The following is a 27,415-nucleotide window of genomic DNA, read 5'->3' as shown; positions in this document are numbered from 1 at the left end:
GGTGGTTTAAAAACTCGCTGTCTGCTCCAACACCAGATAGTGTTTTGGGGACAGAGCACCTCTGGCAACGATGGAGCAACCCAGATAGCACTCCAGGCCACCGGAAGCGCCTGTGCAGTTCCTCTGGCACCGCTGGACAAGATATAAGGATTTCTGTATGAAGAATTAGATGAAAAGTGGTTAATTAAGCATGTCCCTTAATTGTCTGAATAATAAGGAGGGTGGGATCTTTTACTCCACTCCAGCCAATAGGGGTGGAGATGTTTGGTCCCACCTATCCTCCAGAGTGCAACTGGATGATGCAGATCAGCTTGGTAAGAAGTGGATGGTCTTTGTTGATCATATAATATGAGGAAAGAAGGATCGGCTCATGCAGATGCATCCTGGGTATACAGTGAGTGTGGGACTAAGGATAGTCCCAAAGGGGGGATGTGTTGGAGAAATCCACTTGTCTTAAGTCACTCCAAAAAGAGAAATACAGATGGTTGATTATTCATGGTAAACTGCTCCTCTGCAGAGCAACAAGGTATGGAAGGCCGTATCTATAGAAATGGTCATGTAATTAGCAAAAATAGCAAAAACAGGTGTTCAGAGTCACACGACTGCGCCTAGGTATCATCAATTGGGTTTGACAGTTAGTTTTATGACCTATTGACCGCCTAGATAGGATTAAAGGGCATCAAATGGGTTTGACAGTTAGTTTTATGACCTATTAACCCCCTAGATAAGTTTAAAGGGATCAAATTGGATTTGACAGTTAGTTTTTTAACCTATTGACCTCCTAGCCTTGATAATAAAAAGTGTACAGTACTTTATTTTTAAAAAACATATGAGCACGTGTTTCGCCACGGTTAAAGCAGGAATAAGGCTGAGTAAGCAAAAATGGGTGCGAAATGAAGAGGAGGAGCAGGAGAAAAGAGATAAGGGCAGAAACACTAATTGGGCAGCCACGATAAGAAAAGGGTATAATATGCTGGGATGAAACCAACTTAACTTCAGATGCTTGGCCACATCTCACTTTGTTGACCTGCTCAATAAAGTTATTCTTCTGAGACCTGAAACCTCGACTCTGCGCAATTTCTACAAGACCAAGACTTGACTCTGCTAAACTGAATTGAGACTTCTGATTTGCCACAACACTCACTCATCATCCCAGAGCGACACCCCATACGCACCACCACCACACTCACTAATGCATACAGTGTGCAACTACATGTGATTGAGAGCATTCTGAAAGATTCTGATTTTCTATTTTACGGTTTGCATAAATTAACCAGTTAAAATCTGTAACTTAATCTTTTTTATATTAGCCATTGACTTCCATAGTAGGATAAAAAAATATATTAAGGAAGTCAATGGGTGCCATCAACTGTCTGGTTACAAACATTCTTTAAATGTCTTTTTTTTTTGTGTTCAACATAAGAAAGAAATGTATAAGGTTTGAAACAACATAAGGGTCAGTAAATGACAGCAAAATTTTCGTTTTTTGGGTGTACTATTATGCCTTTAAATGCATGAGAAGCATCCAGGAACAGCTACAAGACAAATAAGCTTCAAATAAGAAAACGCAAACAAGGTTAATTAACAAATAAGTTTTATCTCAATAAAAGAAAGGCAGCTGAAAAGGCAGTTACCATGAATTGTGAATTAACATTAATTAACAATTAACAACTTAACATTGTCATATGAATCCATACTGGGCTAACTGTGTTACTCCACAGGTTGTGGAAAAACAACTGAACACTTACAGACAGCCAAACTCCTATTCCAACTAAATTGCTGGCAGTGTCCTTGGGGTGGGGTAAGAAGGGGAGAAGTGGGATCACTAAGTCACTATGGAGGTTGGGAGGTTAGCCTGGTAGTCTACAGAGCTTTCCAAATGTGTTTGTACACAGGCATCTGAGGTGTGCATTGCCTCCTTGCCTGCGTGGCAGAGCGATGGCTTTTCAGCCATGTTGTTACATATTTCCTTGGCTCAAGAAGTCTTAAAGGGGGCCCATTGATGCTGATCATCATTAAATTAGTAACATTAGACAACAGCAGTGTAGATCTTCTTTCCGTACATACATTGTTCATGAGACTGAAGCCCCTTTCACACTCAGCAGTGCTGCAAGGGATGGTCTGCATGCATCGTATGAGTGGTTTTAGGCTTTCAGGCTCACTGTCTGGGTGCTCAAGGAAATCTCTCATTCCATTTACTGCTTGCTCTTCACAAAGATTGAACCGCCTGCACAATCGTTTCACTTGTGCCTCACCATGTCGTATGCCAGGTGTTGATGGCCAGTTGCCTGTATCCAAAACGCTGAGGTCATGAAGCATTTCACCTTCAAATGAGAGGCGCTTCTCCATGTTGTTGATCAGACTTTGTAGGAACTGCTTTGCATTGATTGATGTGAGCTTTGCATTTGACTCCAGGGGAACTGATCCAAAATGTCCTAAACCCTGTGCTGTCAGTGCCTCCTCTGATTTCTCTCCTGGGGTATCTTTGAATGATGCCAACACTCTGATGGTGCGCTTCAGAAGCTGGTCTGCTCTCAAGAGTGTGATTGAATGCGCCTGGAGTTGCTGAGAAAGGTTTGCGAGTTCAGACAGTGCATCGTACATGAGTCCAAGCTGCAGCTCCTGCAGCATTTTCAAAGTGTCTGTTAAGTTCTTCATATGACCTCCACACAGCCTTTACTGAGCGGAAGCTGCTGGCCACCCATCGCGTACTTAAAACTCTGCCAATTTTCAGGACTTGTGAACCCACTTCTTCCGCTGCTTCCAGAAGCTCTCGTGAATTTTTATTGGACTGACTGTAGAGATTATGGACTTTCTCCATGAACACTTTGAAGTGGTTGACTGCCTGAACCTCATCCACAGCATCAGATACAGCCAGTTCCAAACGGTGGTTCATGCAGTGCCATGTGAAGAGGTTAGGGTATCTTGCAGTCAGCCTGGTTGCCACACCAGAGTTCTTGCCTAACATGACACTGGCTCCATCTGAAACAAATGAGACCCAGTTCTTTTGAAGCCACTCTTCACTGAAGCCTGCAGTGTCCAAACAGTCAAGAAGAGCTTTTTCTACATCCCCTGCCCTTTGGCTCTCCAGCTCAACCAGCTCCAGAAACACAAATTCAGGAGTAGCTCCATCTACTGAGGCTTTCAAGTTGACAATCATAGCAGATTTGTGGCTAAGAAATGTAGCCTCGTCAATGAGAACAGACAACTTACTTGAAGACGACACAATACTGTGAACAATTTTTTTGCATCTCTTTTGCAATGTGTTCCACAATTTTTGTAGAACTGTACCTTGAGTGCAGACTAGCACCCATGTTGACACCATTTTTTTCTTGAAGCTCAATGAGATTGTTATGGTCAGTGAAAGGTCGGTTCATTTTCGCAAGATAGTACGCTGTTCTGAAAACAGCATCTGTCTCAGCAAACACAGTCTCAGACATAGAACTCACCAAATTTCCAAGTAAATCTTGTCGACCTTTTCAGTGAGCTCCTGGGCTATTTTGTGTGCCTTGGATGTCTCATGTCGTCGTATCTTGTTCCTCAAAGAAGCCAGAGATGTTGACCTGTTTGCATTTAAGGACTGGATCTTAAAGTGCACCCACTCCTCAGATATGGACACTCTTTTTTCTGTGAGGATGCCAGTTGATTTTGTTGCGCTGCAAACAGCACAACCTAGAAGCAAAACCATGACTAATTAGCATCATCATACAACTTTTGTAACTATATAAGTAATAATCTGCTGAACAGGGGCAACATTTTCTTTAAAAGTATTTCATAAACTGTTTACAATCTCAACCCTATGGTAAACAAACGCATGAAAAGCAGGCGAAAGGAGAGAAATGTTACTCATTCAATAGCTAATTATCCGAAAACTTTTGAAAAAATTTGGTAAATAGTGTAAACATTTTAAATTAATGCACATTTAAAGGAGTATTTCACTTCAGAATAAAAAAAAAACCCTGGTAATTTACACTCCCCCACATCATGATGTTCATGTCTTTTTTTTTTTCTTCAGTCAAAAAGAAATTAAGGTTTTTGAGTAAAACATTCCCGGATTTGAATCTCCACATATTTACTTCAATGGGGTCCAACGGGTTGAAGATCTAATCAGTTTCAGTGCAGCTTCAAAGTCTCGACACGATCCCAGCCGAGGAATAAGAGTATTATCTAGACAAACCATCGGCCATCATATATATAAACAAGCATTTAAATACTTTTTAACCACAAATGCTAGTCTTGCACCAGCTGTGATGCGCCACACATTACGTAATCACACTAAGCAGGCTTAATTAAGCATGAAAATAACTGAAGGAAATATATATTTGGTGAACAATTTAAGCCAACTAATACTAGTAATACCAATACACATTTCTGTACAATTAAAATGATAAATTCAAAAAAAAAAAGTTTTCCTCAAATACATTTCTTTTCGACTGAAGTAAAGACATGAACGTCTTGGATGTAGTGCCGTGGGGGTGAGTAAATCGTCAGGGCATGTTAATTCTGCTGTGTTAAAGTGAACATGTTAAAGTGAACTACTATGTTAGCATGTTAAAGTGAACTACTACTTTAAGATGAAAAAAGAATAAACCTCATTTGCATAGTCACTTTTTCCAAATTCAATTCATTTTAATTCAGATTTATTTGAATAGCGCTTTTCACAATACATAAAAATTCACATTGTGAAAAAGCAACTTTACAGAAAGTGCATTGCAATTGTTTGTATCAGCCCTGCATGTGTGCTGATATCCAGAGGTGGAAAGAGTACTGAAAATTTGTACTCGAGTACAAGTACAAGTAGTTGCTAAAATAATACTTTATTACAAGCAAAAGTACTGGTGTTAAAAATGTACTTAAGTAAAAGTACAAAGTACCCCTCTCAAAAACTACTCAAGTACTAATTACTTTTAGCCTGTGATATTTATTTACTTTTATGGAAACCAAGTTATAAAAATGGTCTAATATGATTATTATTATTAATGAATTATAATGCAAAATAAATAAGCTTATTGGATTATTTTATTTATAAACTTCTTCTTTTTTTTCTTTTTTTTTACAATAAAGATTTCCAAAAGTACCCTACGAATATTTCAAAAGTTTCAAAAGTTATCAGCATTTAGCACTGACACAAATGTGCCATCTAGACAGACTGTCAATCAGTGCAGTTACAATGTTATGCCAGTGGGTCATGGCCGGCAAGATACTGTTTTTATGAAAGAGTCATTATTAAACTCTTCATTCTAAGCTTAAAACATGGATTCAATATTAATAAAACAATGTGTTGACAATGACATACAATATAACTTTTTAATCTAACTTTACAATGCTAAATCTTTATTACGGTATATGTGCTTGTCACCTGAGTAACGCTGAAGCTCATGTTTCAAGTGATGTTTTTAGTCAAATTATCGTGAGGTCCACCCAACTTTAAAAACAAAAACAACTGAACTATCACATATCACTGCAGAAACAAAGTTTCTATAAAACGTTTCCTTTCCTTCCTCTGTATAAGAACAACTCCTCCATGTGGGGTCATGGGCACTCGTCATCTCGTATTTCTTCGGAATTTTCAATGAATTTAGTGTCTCGAATGTCCATGTCCATTACGGCAAAGTTATTTGATAACACTAAAATACAAACTGAAGGACGTGTGAGGACGAATATAGCTCTCCAGGAACCGAGCATTTTTTTCCCGCTCCAAATACAAGGGTTTTTATTGGCCCGCCCAAGATCAGTTATTTCCATTGGATACCCAAATGCTGGTCAAAGATTTGAATAATTGTTGAATTCAAATTGTACAAGTACTTTGTAATTAATGGGATTTTTAAAGTAGTGAAGTACATTACTTAACTTAATTTGTACTCAAGTACAAGAAAAATTACAGGCTAAAAAATGTACTCATAAAAGTACAAGTACACGAAAAAACTACTTAATTACAGTAATCTGAGTAGTTGTAATTCGTTACTTCCACCTCTGCTGATATCTACCTAACTTTCTGTCCCTCCACTCTAACCAGGGATGCTTGTTTTTAAATTCTCTAGCCTGACTTTCAGTCCACAAGGCTGGCCAGGAGTTCTCACCTATCTCATCATCTGTAACAAGGAGATTGGACATTTGTATTCTGTTTAGTGTTCACTGGACACAGACAGACACACACACGCGCACGCGCGCACACACACACACACACAGTCTATCTCTCTCCTAGTGAAGTCTAAATCTGAATGGAGCTTTATAAGTCTAAATCTGTACACAATTCAATATACCAAACAATCCCCTTGCAGTTACGTTAATGATAATGTTAATGATAACGTAAATGCTACTTTTACTTACCAGGTAACGTTGCAGTACTACCATCAGGCTCGTTTTCTGTGCTATCTGGCTCACTGTTAATATTCGTGTCATCTGCAGCAGCCGCTGCAGTGTCACCCGAGGCGACAGTAGCTTCAGGGGCAGACTTACGAAAACACTCAAATAGTGTGGTTTGAGTTTGCTTTCGTTTCATCCTCTTTTAGTGATTCACATTAGATTTAGATAGCAAATTTCAAACTTGCAAAATGACCGCCAACCGTGTTGTTGCTCCGTGGTAGGTGACGTCAGATCCAGGTCACGGCCACGGAAGCCCCAATGGTCCAAAATTCATTGCTTCGCTAAACAGATAGGGAGGATTTATGAATGAAAGCGCGGAAGATCGGTCATTATTAAACGATGTTGTTACCCATCCTAGTGCTTTTTTTAAGTGGGTACGGAAATCCTTGACATGTCCAAGTGGGGGTAACTTATATACGGCGTATACCTGCGTATCATGTAGACTACTACACCACTCGGTATACGGTAATGCTTGACATTTCCTAGTGGGCATACGGAAATCCTTGACATTTTCTAGTGGGTATACGGCGTATACCTGCGTATCACGTAGACTACACCACTGTGCCTGAAGTCCTGGTGAGTGATAATGGACCACAATTTGTTTCTCAAGAGTTCGCAACCTTCCTGAAGGCCAACCACGTGAAACATATCCGTTCCGCCCCATATCATCCAGCAACCAATGGGCAGGCTGAAAGGTTTGTCCAGTCACTAAAACAAGCACTGAAGACGTCTAAGGGCTCTTTTACTCTTTAGAGACGGCTGGAAACATTCTTGCTGACATACCGCAACACACCACATCCAACGACAAGAGAGTCCCCTGCCTTGTTGTTTATGGGACGACAACTGCGCACACGTTTGGATGCCTTGAAACCCAGTGTGACAGCTGCCGTGCAACTCTCGCAGACCTCCCAGGTCCTCCGTAGAGCTGGCCGTTCAAAGTCAAGACAGTTCGGAGTTGGTGAGGCTGTGCTGGCTCGTGATTACAGAGGGAGAGAAAGATGGACATCAGGTGTGGTGACGGCTCAAAGTGGTCCAGTATCGTATACTGTTGATGTTGGAGCTTCTGAGGATTGGCGACGCCATACTGATCAACTCTTGTCCATTGCGAAGCCAACAGCTGGAACTCAGGTGACACAACCACCTGAGATCAGTGATGTGTGTGTGAGAGGTCTGTACGGACCTCTGCAGATGATGCTTCTTCGGCATCACCCACAGGGGAACAGGATCTTAGCAAGGACGCATCTGTGGAGTCTCAGGCGGACTATGGCAAACTCAGCATTCCATTAGAACAGGTCAGACGTTACCCAGCCTGAGTTATTAAACCGCCCAACCGTCTGACCTTATAGAGCCACGTGATGCCTCTGCTGGATTGAATTGCAATTTAGTTATGTTAGTGAGCCCGTTCTGACATGGGGCAGAATAATCTCCAAATGTAATGTTTTATTTGTTCTTGCTTAAGAGGGGAGGAAATGTTATGTATGTAATACTGATATTCCCCATTGTGCCTGTTGGTGGCACTGCCACTTATAATTATTAGTTGTGTTCCTCTATAATAAAGAGGAATAAAGAAGAAACGTATCCCTGAATGTTGGCTGTGATCTTTACACGTGCTTTACCCTAAGTGTTAAATGTTATTTCAGTGGAAAACATAACAGCTATAGAACACACGTCAGCAACGTTCGTGCATAGAGCCGCTAAGCATATCTTCGTCTTCGCATCCTGCCTACATTACACTCAGCTGTGACAAGTGTTTTCTGTGATTTATTAATATTATTGGTTATGTGATAATAGTCTCACAGACAAAAATGGGAGGCGACAGAGGTGGCACTGTTCTGTGGCGAAAAGCAGCTAGCTTGTGTCCGTGTTTGTTTTGTTGGTGAGTGTTGTTCAGTTGTATGTTATGTGTTTTATGTTGAACACTTGCTGAAAATTTAATTTCCCCTTGTGGGACAATAAAGGTACTTTGACTTTGACTTTTGACTTTGATGTGTGAGATATTGCAAGCATACTATTGCATGGTTTTGTTGGATGATACACTAAAATGTTCAATATACACCGATTAAGAGAAGGATCAACAGTTAGACATTTGAACAATTCTGATTTTGTGCAATATCTCAATATTTCAGCACCAAGAAAATGTAGTTTTATGATTTGTAACTTTGCTAATAGCAAATGTATCATCTCATTATTCACTTTTTAAGATTTTTAAATGTAATGCTGAAAAATAAATATTAATTACGTAGTATGGTGCAATTATTTTTTATATATATATATATATATATATATATATATATATATATATATATATATATATATATATATATATATATATATATATATATATATATATATATAAAAGCTTAAATGGGTTTAATCACAATGCAAAAATAGCCGACCTAGTTCATCTGGATATTTAAAAGGATTGAAGGGAATCACCTCCCTTATTAAATAGTGATATGACTTAGTTTTCCGGGAGTAAAATATGAGGAAGGACAGAACAGCTTCTTTCATTTGATAAGGGATTTAAAAATGCATCACACACTTTTGCAGGTGACTCAGAGAAGCATCTGATCAGAATAGACTCCCACCTCTGTGGATTTGACGCATGCGCAGTGCGTCACTGAGTCGTCGGCTGTGAAGAGTGAAGAGCAGCGATCGCGCTCCAGCCCGGTAATGACAGGTAGATTCACTTTTATATTTTATGCGCAAAACACTGATCTATCAAAGCCTATCGAGGTCACTTATACAGCTCTTATAGCAGATATCATTGTTTTTATGTATGTCACGAAGACACTTGATGGGTAAGACTGTGCTGGATGAATAGTAATCATCAAATGTGTAATGCTCGACGTAAAAAAGAACGACACGTGTTTTAAAACATTCGTTGGTGCCTCGGACATGCCAGCAGCTATTAATATATTTTGATATCTCTAATGAGGTGACAGTCGGGTACAGAGTGTCTCAGTTGTTCAGGGACATCAGATGACATGAAGAGCTTGGCATGACGTCATCTTTGACGTTTTACTGCTCTTTCATACAGCTTGCTTGACACAGATGTCCTCAAACCAAATTCAAAGACATTGACAAATTCGTGTTAATTATTAATATTTGTTATGGATAATAATATAATTTATAATAAATGTGCGTTATTTTGAAACAATCCAGAATGCATGCATGCATTTTCTTTTGAGGTAAGCTATATCATCCAGAGCATGATCCAGAGACGGTGGTTACCTATCAAGAGCACTTGATGATGTGAATTTCCTCCACATGGAGTCCAAATAGATGGCAAATGTCTGTTTTTGGAAATAACTTACCCCATTTATTTTCTCCACAGGGGAATAGTTTTTTAATAATAACTTTTAACAATTACAAAAGGCAGACGCAGACCTACTGTGAGCTACAAGGTTGCTCAGTGGTATTTGCTTTTGCTGAAGGCATCCGCCCACATTATTTCCTTTTTTATATTCATGCTCAGCTCAACAATATAATTCCTTGTGAGAAACTACATTAGGCTTTCTTGTAGTCTGATTTTCAAATATTTGTCTTTGCTACAAATCAGAGTTTGTAATGTTGTGATTTATCTCGTAGCTAGTTGGTTTGGTTCATGGTTTATAATATTTAAACCAATATTTTTTTGGAACAAAAATTTATATAAACAAAATTCACAACCAACACCACTGAAAGTGGACAGGCTGCTTTCTATAACCTAACATATTAGCTTATGTTGTTATAAAGTGACGGTATTGAAATCTTACTGACGATGGGCAAATTTGGCTTCATTTTCTGTATCTTTGCATGACTTGACTTTAATTACAAAATGAGCTTAAATATTCAAATGAAACAAACTGATATTGTCAGAAGAGAGCTATGCTGAAGGGCAGCTGAGTCATTTCCTCATGGGTTTCAGCAGGTACACTGAGTCGTGATTTAATTACAGCGCTCTGCTTGAAGCTAACAGCCTAATTCACCCCATGTGCTCCCATCACACAAACCATCCTTTTAAAAATGCTAACATTTGAACCTCAACAGAAATAACTCACGCTGAAAACCATATTGTGTTTGAACACATCTATATGACAGAAAATCAGAATTGTTTTTCTGCATGCCAGTGTGGCTGTCAGCATGAAACAGTTGTGATAGTCTTTTCTTCCCTATTGTAACATATGAAGAGTTCAGATGCAAAAGCCTCTAAATGCCATTTAAAATTTTCTACTTTAATGATGATTTTTATCAAACTTGTATATTTAAGTTCAGTAATTTCACTTAAATAACAATTAATAGGTAATTATCATTGCCATTTAAGTGAAATTACTGAACTGAAATATACAAGCTAGATCAAAATGATCATTCTAGGAGAAAATTTCAAATGGCACTTAGAGGCTTTTGCATCTGAACTCTTCATATATCCAAGTAAAACTGCTACTGGAATAACAATGAACAACAAAAAGTAGGACAGGACTTGATTTTCGTCCATGAGGAATTGATTGGACGTTTGTGGTTTGCTATTTGGTCGATCTCATGTGAGTGACAGGTTGCCCTGCCCATTATTAGTCAGTTATTTGTTTATTAATTCATTTACTAAAACTACTTGTTCTTGTAATTAGAGATGCATCGATCTACTGGCCAGGGTCCAGAATCGGACGATTTTTTTTCCGATTCCAAGCCACTCTTGTTTTGTTGCCAGCGGCACGTTCTTCCCTCTGTCGGCAAAGTGACACTCACCCACATCACTCGTCTCATTTGTTCCGGTTAAATAGTGCTTGAATTGCACATAATTTTACAAATCCCGCCGATTTGTTGCTTACATCAAAAGTGTGCACACTACTGATCTATCGCAATTCGCTATATAAGTGGAGTGCACATAATGGTCAAATACACACAAAATGATGTCTTGGAGAATATTCATTTAAACACGGTCAGTTTTGGAGCCTAATCAGTTGAGAAAGATAACTTGCTCGGTAACAGTATATTAGATCCGTGTATAAACTCTTAAAGAGATAGTTCACCCAAAAATGAAAATCATCCCATGATTTACCCACCCTCAAGTATGACATACTTCTTTCAGATTAACACAATTATTAGAAAATACACTGGCTCTTCCAAGCTTAGTAATGTAGTGAGTGGTGCTCCTGATTTTGAAGTCTAAAAAAGTGCATCTATCATAAAAGTAATCCAAACGGCTCCAGGGGGGTAATAAATGCCTTCTGAAGCAATGCGATGGGTTTTTGTGAAAAAAATATCCATATTTAAATCTTGATAAACTAAAACAAAGCAGCAGATTTGTGCAAGCAGACGACTTACACAAATCCACTTAAAGGTGCCATCTGTAAAAATTGAGGTTAAAATATCCCAAAAATGAGCTACACGCATCAAAAGATTGAGAAGAAATAAGGTTGATGATGTCATTAAAAAACTGACACGTTATAGTGCTGCCGAGATATTAATCTGAATTAGCATGCTAAATTACTAGCCCCGGCCCGGCAGGTGTCGTAATACCAGTTTCGACCATGGGAGGCGGTATGCGGGCGGGCAACGTTAGCACCAGCCAAACTGCAGTACACGAGTAAGTCGCGCTCGCGCCAGCTTGTGTTTACTTGAACCTGACGTCAGTCGTGTGGAAAATACAGCCCACTACTACATTTCAGTTCAGGGAAGAGTTAAAAAACAATAATTGGTCGATATTATGCATGAGGAATACATTTTGGTAAGTTGTAGCATACTTTATCTTTTAACAGTGTTCGTGTTCTTTTACCATTAGCTAGTAGAGATGATCGGTTCACGTGTGCTAGGGATCTGTCGTGTAAAGCGCCAATACTGTATTTATTGTTTGAATTGCATAATAAAATGAACAGAATCTGAGAGTTGACATCGGTCTCCGTGTCCTTTTCTGTGCATGACAAAATTGATGTGTGGCGTGAGAGTGTGTGAAAAGTGTTGTGAGAGTTGGCAGCTCTGAAAGACGCTAGCTTGGTCCACATCAGGGAATGCTGTCTGTCAAATTAATTCAAACTAATGATAAAAAATGTAATATGAACAAATCGAATATCATAAAACTAGAAATAATAGCCTGGGCTTTAATTTTCCCATATCGTCGAAATGCACCGACTTGTCTATGAGACGGACCTTATAATTTAGTATTGAGATGTTGTTCATTTAGTCTCTAATCTCTGAAAATCTCCAAATGCTCCACGTGAAACTGCGGTCTTCCAACCTTTTACTATCGTGTCAATTGATTTGATTAATATGCACGAGGGAGACAGAGCAACACAGCACTCGCCCATATTGTTTGAAGACATGAGAGAGCGCGTGGCCGTGGAGGTATTTCTTGAGGTATACTGCCCCCATCTGGTATGGAACATGTTGTATGATTTGATTTTAAATCCCAGAGGGCACCTTTAAGGCAAAAGAGTAACGTCTAAACATTACCGCGGAAGTGCAGAGGAAAGAGCAAAATAGGATTTTGTTATAAGAGAAGAGGAGCTTGAGTTTGTTGCCCAGCCTGATTTGGACCTAAGATATCCTACGTCACACATCGCGTCAGGGGTTACTCTTTTGGCTCAGGTTGACTTGTGTCTACCGGAAGCTAGTTATTTTAATTTATAAAGTTTTAAATATTGATTTTTTTTTTCTTACAAAAACCCATCGCTGCACTTCAAAAGGCCTTTATTACCGCCCTGGAGGCATATGGATATTTTATGATGGATGGATGCACTTTTTTAGACTTCAAAATCAGGGAGCGCCATTCACTACCATCAAACCAAACTCAGTTTGTGTCTAAAAGAAGAAAGTCATATACACCTAGGATGTCTAGGAGGGAGTAAATCATTAAACACCTAGGGGGAGAAAATCATTAAAAAAATAATTTTTCAATGAACTATCCCTTTAAAGTGACAGCAGTCTAATATTTCTGCTGTCATGCTAATAAAAGAACAAAAGACAAAAAAAAGTCACTCCCTGCTCTTGACTGAATTACTTTTGTAACTAATTGTAAGCAATTAATCTGTATTTAATCTCAGTGTTATTTTACTATTCTACAGTATTTAGTATTTCTTACCAGAATGTACTGTATACCCACCTGAAAAAAACTTAAAGCCGTGTTTATTTCATATCACTTTATTATATTGCATTTATTTATGGTGTTGTTTTGAAATTTGTTCATAAGGTGTTCTGTTAATTAGTACTGTCTTTTTACTTGTTTTTTATGAAAATAAAATTTAGCATGAAGAAAAGTAGATTTTGGTTTGTATATGCGGTCAATTATAGCTCATTGAAAGAAAATCGGAATCGGCAAAAATTGGCAACAAAAAAATTGCAACCGGTGCATCTCTACTTGTAATTTGAACGCTGTTTGTTGAGGTTATTTCCTGACTGTTACTTTTAGCACAAAATGCATTTTATAAATGTTCATGTTGCATAACTAAATGACACTGTTTCATTTGTGTGTGTGTGTGTGCAGATGTGAAGGATGACTTCTTGCTCAGAGATCTGTGGGTCGGATTACGCTGAGCAGAGCCACGGTGCACTCAGCAGCGGTCACCAGGGTTATGGGGTGCGTTCCTACTTGCACCAGTTTTACGAGGAGTGCACCGCTTCCATCTGGGAGCGCGATGAAGATTTTCAGACACAGAGATCGCCTAATCGCTGGAGCTCTGTGCTCTGGAAGGTGAGCTTTTGTAAAGGCTGGGCAGTGGGCATGTGCTATTTCCATGCAAAAATGTTGGAGCTGTAAGCCTGTTTTTTTTGTTTGCATGAATTTAGCCAGACTTCTGACTGTCAGTATAAAATAGTTTTTATTTTGCTAATTATTCTGACCATGGACTGGCACTTCTGGTCTATCCAACTGAAATGTAAAGAGTTTGTTGCAGCGAAAAAAAAATAGTCAAACATTTAGACAGAAATATCAGTTAATAAAACACAAAAGACAATAGCAGAATGTGTTGCCAATCACAAACCTGGTTCTTCCACCAAAGCTCTCGCTGTATTAACCCAAGTGCACCCCGACAGATAGATGTCACGATCAGATAAGGCTGGGCGAAATCTAATTTTATTTTTAATAACTGTTTTAGCTTTTAACATTTATAAAAACAAGATAATTGAGATTAAAAAAATATTGTGCCGCACTCAGTTTTGCAATGATGCTCTCATTTTGTGTTGTGTTCTAAATCCAGCACAGTGAGAATTGAGCACACCCACTTCCTTTACAGCTCTCTCACCCCTTAATAAAAGCCTAAACACTCTATATCAAGCTGTGGCATGTTCAGTTTAGCTCAAACCAAGATTATTTGCTTTACTATTTAGTTTTATATTATTCAAGTTTGATGAATCCATGATGATGTTTTCAGTGTCAGTGAGTAATTGTGTTTAATAATGGTGATTTCAGTATTGACCAAAATAATCATGATTATCATACCTGCAAACTCGTTGCCTTTTAGCGAAATTTACCATTCAAACATTAAATTGGGCCATTCAGATTATTAGTGCTAATCTGTTTTTTGTTTTTTTTTTGTTTGTTTTTTGTTTTTTTTTCGGGGGGGGGGGGGGGGGGTACCATGCAACTACATCTCAACTAACTAACATTAGAGTATTAGTAGACTGTCAAATGTTTTATATTACATAAATGCCACGTTTGGCTTTTATGTCTCATTTGGAAAATAAATAGATTTTGTCAGTTTTCTTGCTAAATGTTTTTTTTTTTTCCTGTTTTTTTTTTCTACAACATTTTCAAAATTACAACTTTTCTGGGAAGATTTATTGTTATTTTATTTAAAATAAAATAAAACCTTTTTCAGAAGTAATAGTTTTTGCATTTTTTTTGCTTTGCCACATATTTCAAAACCACATAACTGTGACCTTTTCAGGTATACAATTTAATCAGAAATATTTTTTTAGAATGTTTTTTCACAACTCGAAAATGTGCAAACTGTGAACTTTACAATATGTTACTTACCTGCTTTAGTTACAGGTATGCAAAATATTTTCAAAATACATTTCATTAAAGGGTAAACCCTAATCCAACTTTTTTTTAGTAAATGGTCTGTAAGACCGGGGCTTTATTATTGCTGTTCATTGAATTTGGACATTTGGGTATAAAGTGTGTTAATTCTACAATATATGGTGTAAAAACGTCTGAGTGCTGCCCTCTTCAGGTTGAAAGCTGGCTACTGCAGTTGAATTTTCCTATTGGATGTTGTGGTGCCCTGTGATGTAAGCAGGCACCAGCTAACCACGCCCTTGCCAACAGAGAGACCTAACCCTTTCAAAAGTAACGGAATGCCGTGCTACATATTAGCCTACAGTAATCGTAATTCTATTTAAAACATATTTATGTAGGCTACATGTATAATTATAATGTCATTATAAAATATATAGTGGTTTATATAAACACTATAAATGCATTCGAAAATTATTAATTTTCTGTGAAAAAAATCATTCCGTGCATAGCCTAGCCCTAGATCTCAGTGGATGACCAGTTAGCTACACGAATGTCCATTAGAGAGACACCTTTTAATGCTGCCCAAGATGTACTTCTTGTCGAATGGAATTTTATGCCGGCTGGCAATGTCAGGTTGTTGGCCTTATATGCCTGGACATTGACCTCCACCACCTAATGTGACAACCTCTGTTTTGACAGAGGCTGCCCTTTTCTTGGCCCGCCATAGCAGAGAAAAGAGTTGGTGTGACTGTTGCAGTTTCTCTGTAGCACTCAGATAGCCCCGAAGGGCTCGCACTGGGCATAATTGTTCCGTTGGATTGCCATCTTATGTGTCAGACACAGAACAGTTAAGTGCTACCAACTCAATTGGTTGATTTCCAAATGATGTTGAGAGCCTTTTGGGTAGGAATGAGGGGCTAGGCCACGATGTCACAATTGTTCCATCTGCATTCCGATGCATACAGGACGTATTGGTTGACAATATGTGGAGCTCCCCAACACACGTTTGGCTGACGTTATTACGAAAAGGAATCCAGTCTTTATTGAAAGCCACTTCAGGTCACAATGCTTCATTGACTCAAAGGGGTGTTGTGTAAGTGTTCTTAAAAACAGACTGAGGTCCCATGAGGGCACCCTAACAGTTGGAGCAGGGTGGAATTGCTGAGCACTTTTCAGAAAGCGGGAGATTAGAATATGTGACCCCAGTGATTGATTATTTACCTTTACATGCTGGACAGAAATTGCAGCCACAGATACCCTTAGGGTAGAGGGAGCCCTGTTATTGTCTATCAGGGACTGCAGAAAACATAAAACCATTGGCACTGGTCTGGGACCAACATTCTTGGTGTACTGTACACCAATCAGTGAAAAGCTTCCACCTACAAGCATAGATATTCTTAGGGGAAGGTGCTCTAGAATACAGGATTGTGTTTTTCACCTTAACATTACAAGACTTCAACAGTAATTCTGGCTCCTCAGTGGCCAGACAGAGAGCTGTAGCCGACCTGGGGTTGGGTGCCAAATCTGCCCCTGCAACTGGAGGAGCAGGTCCGGCCTCCTGGGTAGGCTCCAGGTCTCTCCATTGAGAAGCCGGCATAACATTGGGAACCAAGGCCTGCCTGGCCAGTTCAGTGCCACTAGGCGCATCCTGTGGTGTCCTTGAAGAATTCTGTGCAGAGTTGGCAGAATTAAGGGGTTTGGGGGAAAGGCATAGAGTAGAAGATTTGAGTCCCTCTGAAATGCCTCTTATACACGTTTCATAAAATAAACAATATCCAGTGGTTATGTAAGCAACTTACCGTGATCTGGCTTCGACCAGAATAAACAGACGTGTTCCAACAAAGTAAAGTTTGTCTTCAATCCGCTGCAGCCTATGGGGGACACACAACGTGTGGCTCCAACACAACGCGCAGATGTGAAAGATTGAATTTGTGTATTCTGAATTAATTTTTTTCCTTTGACCTGCAATCTTTGCACGTATGTAAGAAGATTTTAGCGACAGTTTGCAGGATGTCACAGGGTTAAATAGACTTTTTCCCTATGTCGTACCTGGCCATGTGATGACTTTGTTGCTATTAGACACGACCTGTGCATGAGCAAGAGAGATAATATTCAGTGGGAAGCACTGGCGGTCAGTGAGAATGTAAGAGATCCTTCTCTATCACCTTTTCAGCCGGTCCAAAGTAGCCTCATAATCAGATTAGAACTGCATTTATATCAGGGGGCCTTAACTGCAATGTACTAACATTAAAGGGTTAGTTCACCCAAAAATGAAAATTCTGTCAGTATTTACTCACCCTCATGTTGTTCCAACCCCGTAAGACCTTCGTTCATCTTCGGAACACAAATTAAGATATTTAAGATATTAAGATCGCTCCTGCATACAGTCCATAGGCTTCTTGAGGGACTAGCTCTTGCTGTCCCCGAAAAGTCATTAAAGACATCGTTAAAATAGTCCAATTGACTACAGGGGCTCAATCTTAAGTTTATCAAACGACGAAAACACTTTTGTGCGCAAAAAAACAACAAAAATAACGACTTTATTTCAACTATTCACTTCCTTCTCCATGAGCCTGTAAGTCAGTTAACATAGTGTGATTGCGTAGAGCTACGTCACACGTAGGCTCACTATTGGTTGATGCTGGTCATGTGTGTGTGATGCATGTGACGTACAATAACAGAATCTTACGCTATTAAACTAGTAACCTGACTCGCGCAGAGGGAGAAATAAACGAATAGTTGAAATAAAGTCGTTATTTTTGTTGTTTTTTTGCGCACAAAAGTGTTCTCGTCGTTTGATAAACTTAACCCTTGTGCATTGTTCAAATTCACTACCCTTTCGTTATGTTCGTGGCTGAAAAAAGCCACTACTTTAAACTGCTGTAAAAATTTATCAGATAAATATTTTTTTCAATTTTTTTTGCATAAATCTATTAACCGACCTCAGTCCTGATCAAAACTACTAATTTTTTTTAAAAAATTCAGGATTTTAACTCTTTAATTGCCAAATTCATAAATGATGTCACTGATTTGGGGGGGAAAAAACACAAAATGACTTATTTTCAATATAAAATATGATTGTGGACTGGATTTTTTTTCACCTTTTATCACAGTCTTGGACATGTCAAAGATTAGAAATAACATTGGTTTTGATGCATTGTTAGTTTTTGTGTAGCATCAGATTTTAACTTTTTCTCCCTCATTTACTGTTCGTGGCTGTTTTTGCCCCATTGACTTCCATTATAACCACATTTTTTGATTGCAAAGCCATGACACTATAAAATCATGCATTTTTGATTGTTGATGGTTTTCCCTGTTGGGAAGAGGTAAAATTTGTAATTTTTACTGTTGATAACCAGGTGGAACCATTTAACCCTTTAGACAGGCCTGTGCAAAAAAAAGCTTAGTTTCTGGCTTTTACATGCAGTTATATGGAGTATAATAGCATATTACAGTGTGTATATGTGTGTGTGGGTGTGCGTGAGTGTGTGAGAGAGTGTGAGAACTCACCTTGATGCGTCTGAGAAAATAAAAATATACACTTCAGCTCTCAAAACTACATGGAGTAAACAAAAACAAAGTAAGTGTATTTATGCATCTGCTGCCTTTTGATGGGGAGAAGTGCAGACTAAACAAAAACAAAGCAAGTGGATATAAACGCTTGTCATTTGATGGTGAGAAGAGCAGCAAGCAACATGAGAGAGGGCTTGACTTGTAGTGAAGTTTTAGAGATGATTATGCAGTCTGACCCCTCCAGCGAGCTGCAGGAGGTATTGTCTTCTCACTCTGACCGCAGACTCAGGACAGTCAGATCCTGGTTTGGATGTGGCACCCTCATCATCATCTCAAGCTTCCACTGAAGGCGAGGAGGATTCAGATGATCCTGGATCTGGATGGACTGGGAGAATCTTGAGAGGGACATGGTGGTTCTGAAAATCGCACGACCACTGCGATCATCCCACAGGCAACGTGTGGACTCCCCTCTGGATCTGTAGACGCTGGCCAAAATCAGTAGCCCCATGCACAGAGATCTGTGGAGTCCACAGATCCAGGATCCTCTGAATCCTCCTCGCCTTCAGTGGAGCTCTAGCTTCCACTGAAAGCAGGAGGATTCTGTGGATCCTGGATCTGGGTGGATTGGGAGAAATGGTGAAGTATGGTTTTCCACCAATGCGGAGACAATTCCCTTTCTTCAGCCTGCAAGAGGCGTGAGTCGAGGGCCGACACGCAATGCTATCGCAATGGTTCAGAACATGGATTCTGTGTTCAATCTGTTTTTTACGGAGGAGACGACTGACCTCATTGTCAGCATGACCAACCTCCATGGGCACCGCACAATGAGAAACTGGACTGGGGTGGACTCCACAGATCTCTGTGCCAACATGGGGCTACTGATTTTGGCCAGCGTCTACAGATCCAGAGGGGAGTCCACACGTTGCCTGTGGGGTGATCGCAGTGGTCATGCGATTTTCAGAGCCACCATGTCCCTCTCAAGATTCTCCCAGTCCATCCAGATCCAGGATCATCTGAATCCTCCTCGCCTTCAGTGGAAGCTTGAGATGATGATGAGGGTGCCACATCCAAACCAGGATCTGACTGTCCTGAGTCTGCGGTCAGAGTGAGAAGACAATACCTCCTGCAGCTCGCTGGAGGGGTCAGACTGCATAATCATCTCTAAAACTTCACTACAAGTCAAGCCCTCTCTCATGTTGCTTGCTGCTCTTCTCACCATCAAATGACAAGTGTTTATATCCACTTGCTTTGTTTTTGTTTAGTCTGCATTTCTCACCATCAAAAGGCAGCAGATGCATAAATACACTTACTTTGTTTTTGTTTACTCCATGTAGTTTTGAGAGCTGAAGTGTATATTTTTATTTTCTCAGACGCATCAAGGTGAGTTCTCACACTCTCTCACACACTCACGCACACCCACACACACATATACACACTGTAATATGCTATTATACTCCATATAACTGCATGTAAAAGCCAGAAACTAAGCTTTTTTTTGCACAGGCCTGTCTAAAGGGTTAAATGGTTCCACCTGGTTATCAACAGTAAAAATTACAAATTTTACCTCTTCCCAACAGGGAAAACCATCAACAATCAAAAATGCGTGATTTTATGGTGTCATGGCTTTGCAATCAAAAAATGTGGTTATAATGGAAGTCAATGGGGCAAAAACAGCCACGAACAGTAAATGAGGGAGAAAAAGTTAAAATCTGATGCTACACAAAAACTAACAATGCATCAAAACCAATGTTATTTCTAATCTTTGACATGTCCAAGACTGTGATAAAAGGTGAAAAAAAATCCAGTCCACAATCATATTTTATATTGAAAATAAGTCATTTTCTGTGTTTTTTTTTCCCAAATCAGTGACATCATTTATGAATTTGGCAATTAAAGAGTTAAAATCCTGAAATTTTTTTAAACATTTAGTAGTTTTGATCAGGACTGAGGTCGGTTAATAGATTTATGCAAAAAAATTTGAAAAAAATATTTATCTGATACATTTTTACAGCAGTTTAAAGTAGTGGCTTTTTTCAGCCACGAACATAACGAAAGGGTAGTGAATTTGCCCAGAGTGTACTGTTGAGTTTTTGAAAAATTTCAAAGCATTTTCCCAAAATATGTGTCAAAATAAGATTTGTCACCAAAAATCATTCCATTTGCTGAAACAAAGAAAAAGTTACGGCCAAATTAAGACTAAAAAATACCCCTTAGTGGCTGAAAAAAGCCACAACAGCACATAAGGGTTAAGATTGAGCCCCTGTAGTCACTTGGACTATTTTAACGATGTCTTTAATGACTTTTCGAGGACAGCAAGAGCCAGTCCCTCAAGAAGCCTATGGACTGTATGCAGGAGCGATCTTAATATCTTAAATATCTTAATTTGTGTTCTGAAGATGAACGAAGGTCTTACAGGGTTGGAACAACATGCGGGTGAGTAAATACTGACAGAATTTTCATTTTTGGGTGAACTAACCCTTTAAATACCCACAATACTATGTATTTACTGTGCGATTACAGAGTTAGGTTTTGAGGTAATGGTTGGGTCATTGTTAGGGGTAAGGTAACTACAAAAGTTAATTAAATGCAATTACTTTTTACGTACACGTTGGTGCATTGCAGTGGTGGCTGTTGAATGATATGCTAGGTGGGGCTGTGGCATATCAAACTATTTCAGCAAGCGTTGCAGGTTGCAGTATGATTTATTGCAAAAGAACATCTCCTTGACCTTGACACCTGGCTATTTATAAAATCAGATATGATGAGTATGATACCTCCATGACCAATTAAAACAAATGAAACAGATGAAACTATGTAAGAAAAATCACTAACATTTTTCAATTAGGTTTCATAAGTTAACATTAGTTCATGTTAGTTAATACATTATCAAATGTTAACAAATGAGGCCTTATTCTGTAAAGTGTTACCCAAAAAATCAATGTGGTGAAAAAACCTGCATGTTGGTCTGGGTCCAGCTCTTTTACCTTTAGTTTTTCTGCCAAAGTTCTCTTCTCAAACAGATATTGGAGTATAGATTTTACAGAGTTAGGTTTGATGACTGTGCCTCTCTTTGTCGTGTAGTTAAAATTGCACCAATAGATCAGTCCTGATTTTAGCAGTTATGGGCGATGGAATAAGCACCCTTGTCGGAGTAGATTTGAGGACACTGATTGGCTAAATTGTATGTCCTATCTCGAATACTTTTATATCTTGAATCAGCAATTGGCTAAACTTCTATATTTTGATGATTGGGTGATTTTCTACCATATCACATCATATAGATATCAATTTAAATAATATATAATATTACACATAATTTTGTGTGTATGGTTCAAAGAGGGTGGCTATATGGGCAAGCCGCCACTGGTGGATTTGTAATTACATTTAAAGTAAATTGTATCAAATGTTAAGTACATGGTAGTTAAAGGGTTAGTTCACCCAAAAATGAAAATTCTGTCAGTATTTACTCACCCTCATGTTGTTCCAACCCCGTAAGACCTTCGTTCATCTTCGGAACACAAATTAAGATATTTAAGATATTAAGATCGCTCCTGAATACAGTCCATAGGCTTCTTGAGGGACTGGCTCTTGCTGTCCCCGAAAAGTCATTAAAGACATCGTTAAAATAGTCCAAGTGACTACAGGGGCTCAATCTTAAGTTTATCAAACGACGAGAACACTTGTGTGCGCAAAAAAACCAACAAAAATAACGACTTTATTTCAACTATTCACTTCCTTCTCTATGCGCCTCTAGTCAGTCAACGTAGTGTGATAGCGTAGAGCTACGTCACACGTAGGCTCACTATTGGCCGACGCTGGTCATGTGTGTGTGATGCGTGTGACGTACAATAACAGAAGCTTACGCTATTAAACTAGTAATCTGACTCACGCAGAGGGAGAAATAAACGAATAGTTGAAATAAAGTCGTTATTTTTGTTGTTTTTTTGCGCACAAAAGTGTTCTCGTCGTTTGATAAACTTAAGATTGAGCCCCTGTAGTCACTTGGACTATTTTAACGATGTCTTTAATGACTTTTCGTGGACAGCAAGAGCCAGTCCCTCAAGAAGCCTATGGACTGTATTCAGGAGCGATCTTAATATCTTAAATATCTTAATTTGTGTTCCGAAGATGAAAGAAGGTCTTACGGTGTAACAACATGGGGGTGAGTAAATACTGACAGAATTTTCATTTTTGGGTGAACTAACCCTTTAAAGGGATAGTTCACCCAAAAATGAAAATTAGCCCATGATTTACTGACCCTGAGGCCATCCCAGGTGTATATGACATTCTTCTTTCAGACGAATAGAATCTGAGTTATTTTAAAGGTGCCATGTGTAAAAATTGAGGTTAAAATATCCAAAAAAATAAGCTACACGCATCAAAAGAATGAGAAGAAATAAGGTTAATAATGTCATTAAAAAAATGACAAGTTATTGTGCTGCCGAGATATTAACCTGAATTAGCATGCTAAATGACTAGCCCCGGCCCCGCAGGTGTCATAATACCAGTTTCGGCCATGGGAGGCAGTATGCGGTCGAGCAACATAACCACCAGCCAAACTGCAATACACGAGTAACTTGCATGGCTCGTGTGTGTACTTGAACCTGATGTCAATCGTGTGGAAAGTACAGCCCACTACTACATTTCGGTTCAGGGAAGAGTTAAAAAAATGATTGGTCGATATTATACATGAGGAATACATTTTGGTATGTTGTAGCATACTGTATCTTTCAACAGTGTTCGTGTTCTTTTACCATTAGCTAGAGATGATCGGTTCACGTGCGCTAGGGATCTGTCGTGTAACATTGTTTGAATTGCGTAATAAAATTGATAGAATCTGAGAGCTGACCTGCTCCGTCTAGTCTGTCGGTGTCCGTGTCCTTTTCTGTGCGTGACAAAATTGATGTGTGGCGTAAGAGCATGTGAAAAGTGTCAATTGCGTTTCTCACGGTGAATTCGTGAGAGTTGGCAGCTTTGAATGGCTCTAGCTTGGTCAACATCAGCGAATGCTGTCTGTCAAATTAATTCAAACTAACAATAAAAATGTAATAAGAACGAAACGAATACCGTAAACTTCAAATAATAGTCTGGGCTTTATTTTCCCATATCGTCGAAATGCACCAGCTTATATTTGAGACAGGCGTCTATGAGACGGCCTTTATAATTTAGTGTTGAGATGTTGTTCATTGAGTCTCTAAGCTCTAAAAATCTCCAAAATGCTCCTCGTGAAACTGCGGACTTCCAACATTTTACTATCATGTCAATTGATTTGATTAATATGCACAAGGGAGAGAGAGCAAGACAGGCCGTGTTGTTTGAAGATGTGAGAGTGCGCGCGCACATGGCACAACTCACTTTCTGGAGGTATACTGCCCCCATCTGGTATGGAATATGGAGTATTATTAAATTTTTTTGACAGATGGCACCTTTAAAAAATGTCCTGGCTCTTCCAAGTTTTATAATGGGAGTCAATGGGTATATTTTTTTTGGAAGTCCATCAAGTGCATCCATCCATGATAAAAGTGCTCCAAGTGTCTGGGGGGTTAATAAAGGTCTTCTGAAGTGAAGCGATGCATTTGTGTAAGAAAAATATCCATATTTAAAACTTTATCGACTAAAATATCGAGATTCCGGTGGACAGCCTGCGCAAGTCAACTTACGCCAAAAGAGCAGTGGTGGAGGAAGTACTGAATCTCAGTACTTAAGTAAAAGTACAAATAACCAGATAAATATTTACTTTAGTAAAAGTAAAAGTAACACAATGACAACCATACTTAAGTAAAAAGTACCTGATTTTAAATGTACTTTAAGTATTAAAAGTAAAAGTCCTTGCATAATTTATTTTCTTAATGTCTATTTTCTAATGATTAATAAAACATTTAATTTTAACTCATTCAACCTAATACTCCTATAATGATGTTCAATAATGATGGAAAAAAAAAATGTTGTCACCATTTCTGAAACAAGCTTGCAATTAGGCAATATATAAACCATGCTTATCCTTACTATATGTTTATGACTATGGCAGTAAACACGATTAATTTATGGTGTAATTCTGAACCTCTTGGCTTGCCATAATCCTAACTAAACGTATATTACACACGGTGCATTTCCTATGCACGTAAAAACTCATTTTCGCGTATAAATTGCACTATAAACGCACTGCGTGCGAGACGCATTTAGTGTGACCGCAACCAAACGTCATGGTGAGACAAACGTGCAACGGACGGACGGTCAGATTACGTTTTGGCAGGGAAAAAACTGATCAGAAAATGTAATGAATAAGTAACAGAAGTTGTAGAAATGTAGTGGAGTAGAAAGTATAATAATTGCTGCAAAATGTAACGAAGTAAAATTAAAAAGTATGCACTATTTATTCTACTTAAGTAAAGTAAAGATACTTGAAAAATGTACTTAAGTAAAGTAACAAAGTAGTTACATTCCACCACTGCAAAAGAGTAACACTTGACGATGTATGTGTATGACGTATGATGTAGGGGTAACGTAAGCTTTGACTCCTCTCACAGTATAAACTAACAGGGCTGGGAAACCACATCCGTCATTACGTTGTGCTTTAAGTTCAAGGGTTACTTATTTACAAGGGTCAAGTTTTTTAAGTCGATAAAGTATTAAATATGGATATTTTTTAAATGAACGCACTGGTTCACTTCAGAAGGCATTTATTAACCAGCCAGAGATGTTTCAAGCACTTTTACCATGGATGAATGTGCTTTAAAGGACTTCCAAAAAAATATACCCATTGACTCCCATTATAAAGCTTGGAAGAGCCAGGATACATATAACTCTGATTGTATTCGTCTGAAAGAAGAATGTCATATACACCTAGGATGCCTTCAATGTGAGTAAATAAGGGGCTAATTTAAATTTTTGGGTGAACTATCCCTTTCAAGGCCACCTAATATTAAGTGTGACCCCAGTTTTCTGCTAGTTCTGTCTTTTTATATGTGCAGTCATCAGACGGTTAAAGGTTGAATCATACATGAACCAATGCAGCAGATGCCAGTACTGTCATCCTGCTGTTGAATAGACTAATTTATTTGTTCTGTTACTCTTTGTCAGGTCTGTCTCGCGCTAGGAGCTCTGATTCTGGTAGCGGGGTTATCTGTGCTGCTGGTGGGCTACGCCACGCCACCTCGACTCGAGGCATTCGGAGAAGATGAGCTGCTCTTCGTGGACGGACGCGCCGTCCGATTTAACCGGGCACTGGATGCCTGTAAGCTGGCCGGGGCCGTGCTGTTCTGCGTTGGGGGTAGCGGGATGGCAGTGGGGCTACTTCTGGCTGCCTGCTCTCAGGGCAGTTCGAAGGAAGAGCTCCATCTGCAGCAGCGCTTCAAAGAGCGGCTTGCCGAGATCCAGGCCTCTGTTCAGCCCATCACCCGCGCACCCACCCCGGGGGAGGGCAAGGTGCCCGTGACGCTCTCCAAGGTTCAAAGCGTCCAACCTGAGACAGAAACCTGACCTCAGCCCTCGCCACAGTTAAACGTCAGCAAAACGAGATTCCGATGGTTTCGTGCAAAACAACAGTTCCAGGAACAGTAGAGATAGATAACACTGCACTTTCTCCGGCGCAAATCATTCGTCTATATCGACCAAGAGTACAGAGAGTATTTGGTGTTTAACGTAAGCGTACCCCTGTAAATCATCATGCCACAAACGTGGTGCTCCTGAATAGACAAACAGCACACATATACTTGCGTGCTATGCTGATAACAACAACTAGGAATCAGAACACCTTTAGGCAGCTGTTCCAAAGAGCAACATATTCTTCAGAGGCGTCTAAGCATGTGCATATTAATACCGAATAAGTAAGAATGGTTTCTCTGTTACACTCAAATCTCGCAGTGATCCTCGCAGTCTTCGCTAGTTCACAGCCTCTCGCTTTAATCACAATTTCCATTGTGATATATGAGATGGAGCTAGTCAGAGTCACTCATAAACAAGCAGAAAGAAGGCTGTGCGCGTTACTGGCTAATTTATCATCGCTGCCTTACTAACACTGTCAACGGAAACTACAATGATTTGTTATTGCTCATTCGAAAACCTTCACGTTGGCTCATTGCCAACACCTAAGGTGCAATTTTTCTCCAAATCTCTCCAAGCGAACGCTTCACGCTCTATTGCTACAGTCAATCAATAGTTAGTTGACAGAACGCAATGCGTTCCAGACAGCTGAAGCCACAATTTCACATCATGCGGCAGCATCTCAATACCACGCATCCATCTACTCAAATACATCATTGCTTGCGATATCATGGGGCGAAAATAGATTAACGTCAAGATACGCCTGTGGGATTATGTAATATCCTGTCATTGTGTTGCACATCATTCTTGCTTCAGCCTCTGTTTTCTCAAGAGGACATTAAGCGCCGTCTCTGTCTGTTGGTAATTACACTCATTGGAGCGGAGCCTATTAGGACTTTCCATGCACTTCTGCTATTGTTCTGGAGAAAACGCCACTTTTTCTTTCCGTCTGGTTTTCCTTTGTGTTGGTGTTTGAACTCACTCCTGTTGCAAAGTTTCATTTCATTGTTCGTGACGCTCGTTCCTGAAAACACGATTACTTTGCGCATGTATTTTTTA

General features: G+C 39.2%; 2 protein-coding genes across 2 annotated transcripts; one reads left to right on the top strand and one right to left on the bottom strand.

The window, feature by feature from the left end:
* Positions 1-1,863: 1,863 nt before the first annotated feature.
* LOC148976927 (E3 SUMO-protein ligase KIAA1586-like) lies at positions 1,864-3,325 on the bottom strand. Its single transcript, XM_089118169.1, is given in 2 exon segments — positions 1,864-2,620; positions 2,622-3,325. Coding segments are annotated over 2 exon segments (1,461 nt in total).
* A 5,594-nt stretch (positions 3,326-8,919) lies between these two features.
* Positions 8,920-26,580, top strand: nrsn1 (neurensin 1). Its single transcript, XM_039681046.2, has 3 exons — positions 8,920-9,046; positions 13,826-14,032; positions 25,895-26,580. The coding sequence occupies exons 2-3, from the start codon at positions 13,835-13,837 to the stop codon at positions 26,291-26,293; spliced, it is 597 nt and encodes a 198-aa protein (XP_039536980.2). The 5' UTR covers positions 8,920-9,046; positions 13,826-13,834; the 3' UTR covers positions 26,294-26,580.
* The last annotated feature ends 835 nt before the right edge of the window (positions 26,581-27,415 follow it).

Source organism: Pimephales promelas, chromosome 12 (genome assembly GCF_988280905.1).
Source record: "Pimephales promelas chromosome 12, fPimPro1.hap1.1, whole genome shotgun sequence".
Taxonomy (NCBI): domain Eukaryota; kingdom Metazoa; phylum Chordata; class Actinopteri; order Cypriniformes; family Leuciscidae; genus Pimephales; species Pimephales promelas.
This window is presented reverse-complemented; position numbering and strand designations above follow the sequence as displayed.

What these genes read in the sequence shown, in the direction of transcription:
- nrsn1 (XM_039681046.2), top strand. Translation starts at nt 13,835, where the DNA reads ATGACTTCTTGCTCAGAGATCTGTGGGTCGGATTACGCTGAGCAGAGC. An exon ending in GGAGCTCTGTGCTCTGGAAG is followed by an intron (nt 14,033 to 25,894) that starts GTGAGCTTTTGT and finishes ACTCTTTGTCAG; the next exon opens with GTCTGTCTCGCGCTAGGAGC.